Source organism: Penaeus monodon, chromosome 34 (assembly GCF_015228065.2).
Source record: "Penaeus monodon isolate SGIC_2016 chromosome 34, NSTDA_Pmon_1, whole genome shotgun sequence".
NCBI classification, from domain to species: domain Eukaryota; kingdom Metazoa; phylum Arthropoda; class Malacostraca; order Decapoda; family Penaeidae; genus Penaeus; species Penaeus monodon.
The window spans coordinates 9,029,816-9,030,060 of NC_051419.1; the positions used below are offsets into that span (position 1 = coordinate 9,029,816).

Consider the following 245-nt stretch of genomic DNA (forward strand, 5'->3'; position numbering starts at 1 on the left):
TGTTGTTTCGAAATCGTCCTTTGTCGTGTTCCGTGTAGAATCAAGACTATCATTTCCCTCATCCTAAGCAACAAAATTAGCCCCCTGCTAACATGCACAAGTCTGCCGCCAGCGTGTCTCTCGAGCGAGTTCACGTGCCACAACGGCCAGTGTGTAGCCGGGAACCTGAGGTGCGATGGCGAGCACGACTGTGACGACCAGTCAGACGAAATTAATTGCTCAGGTTGGTTCCCGCTTTTGCAGTC

At 51.8% G+C, this 245-nt stretch overlaps 1 protein-coding gene across 1 annotated transcript in view; it reads left to right on the forward strand.

The window, feature by feature from the left end:
* LOC119594807 (basement membrane-specific heparan sulfate proteoglycan core protein-like) overlaps positions 1 to 245 on the forward strand; it is a gene marked incomplete at its 5' end in the record, with an annotated part of 219,836 nt that overhangs the window by 60,990 nt on the left and 158,601 nt on the right. Inside the window, 1 exon segment of the mRNA XM_037943897.1 lies at positions 113 to 223. Coding sequence (XP_037799825.1) covers positions 113 to 223 — 111 coding nt within the window.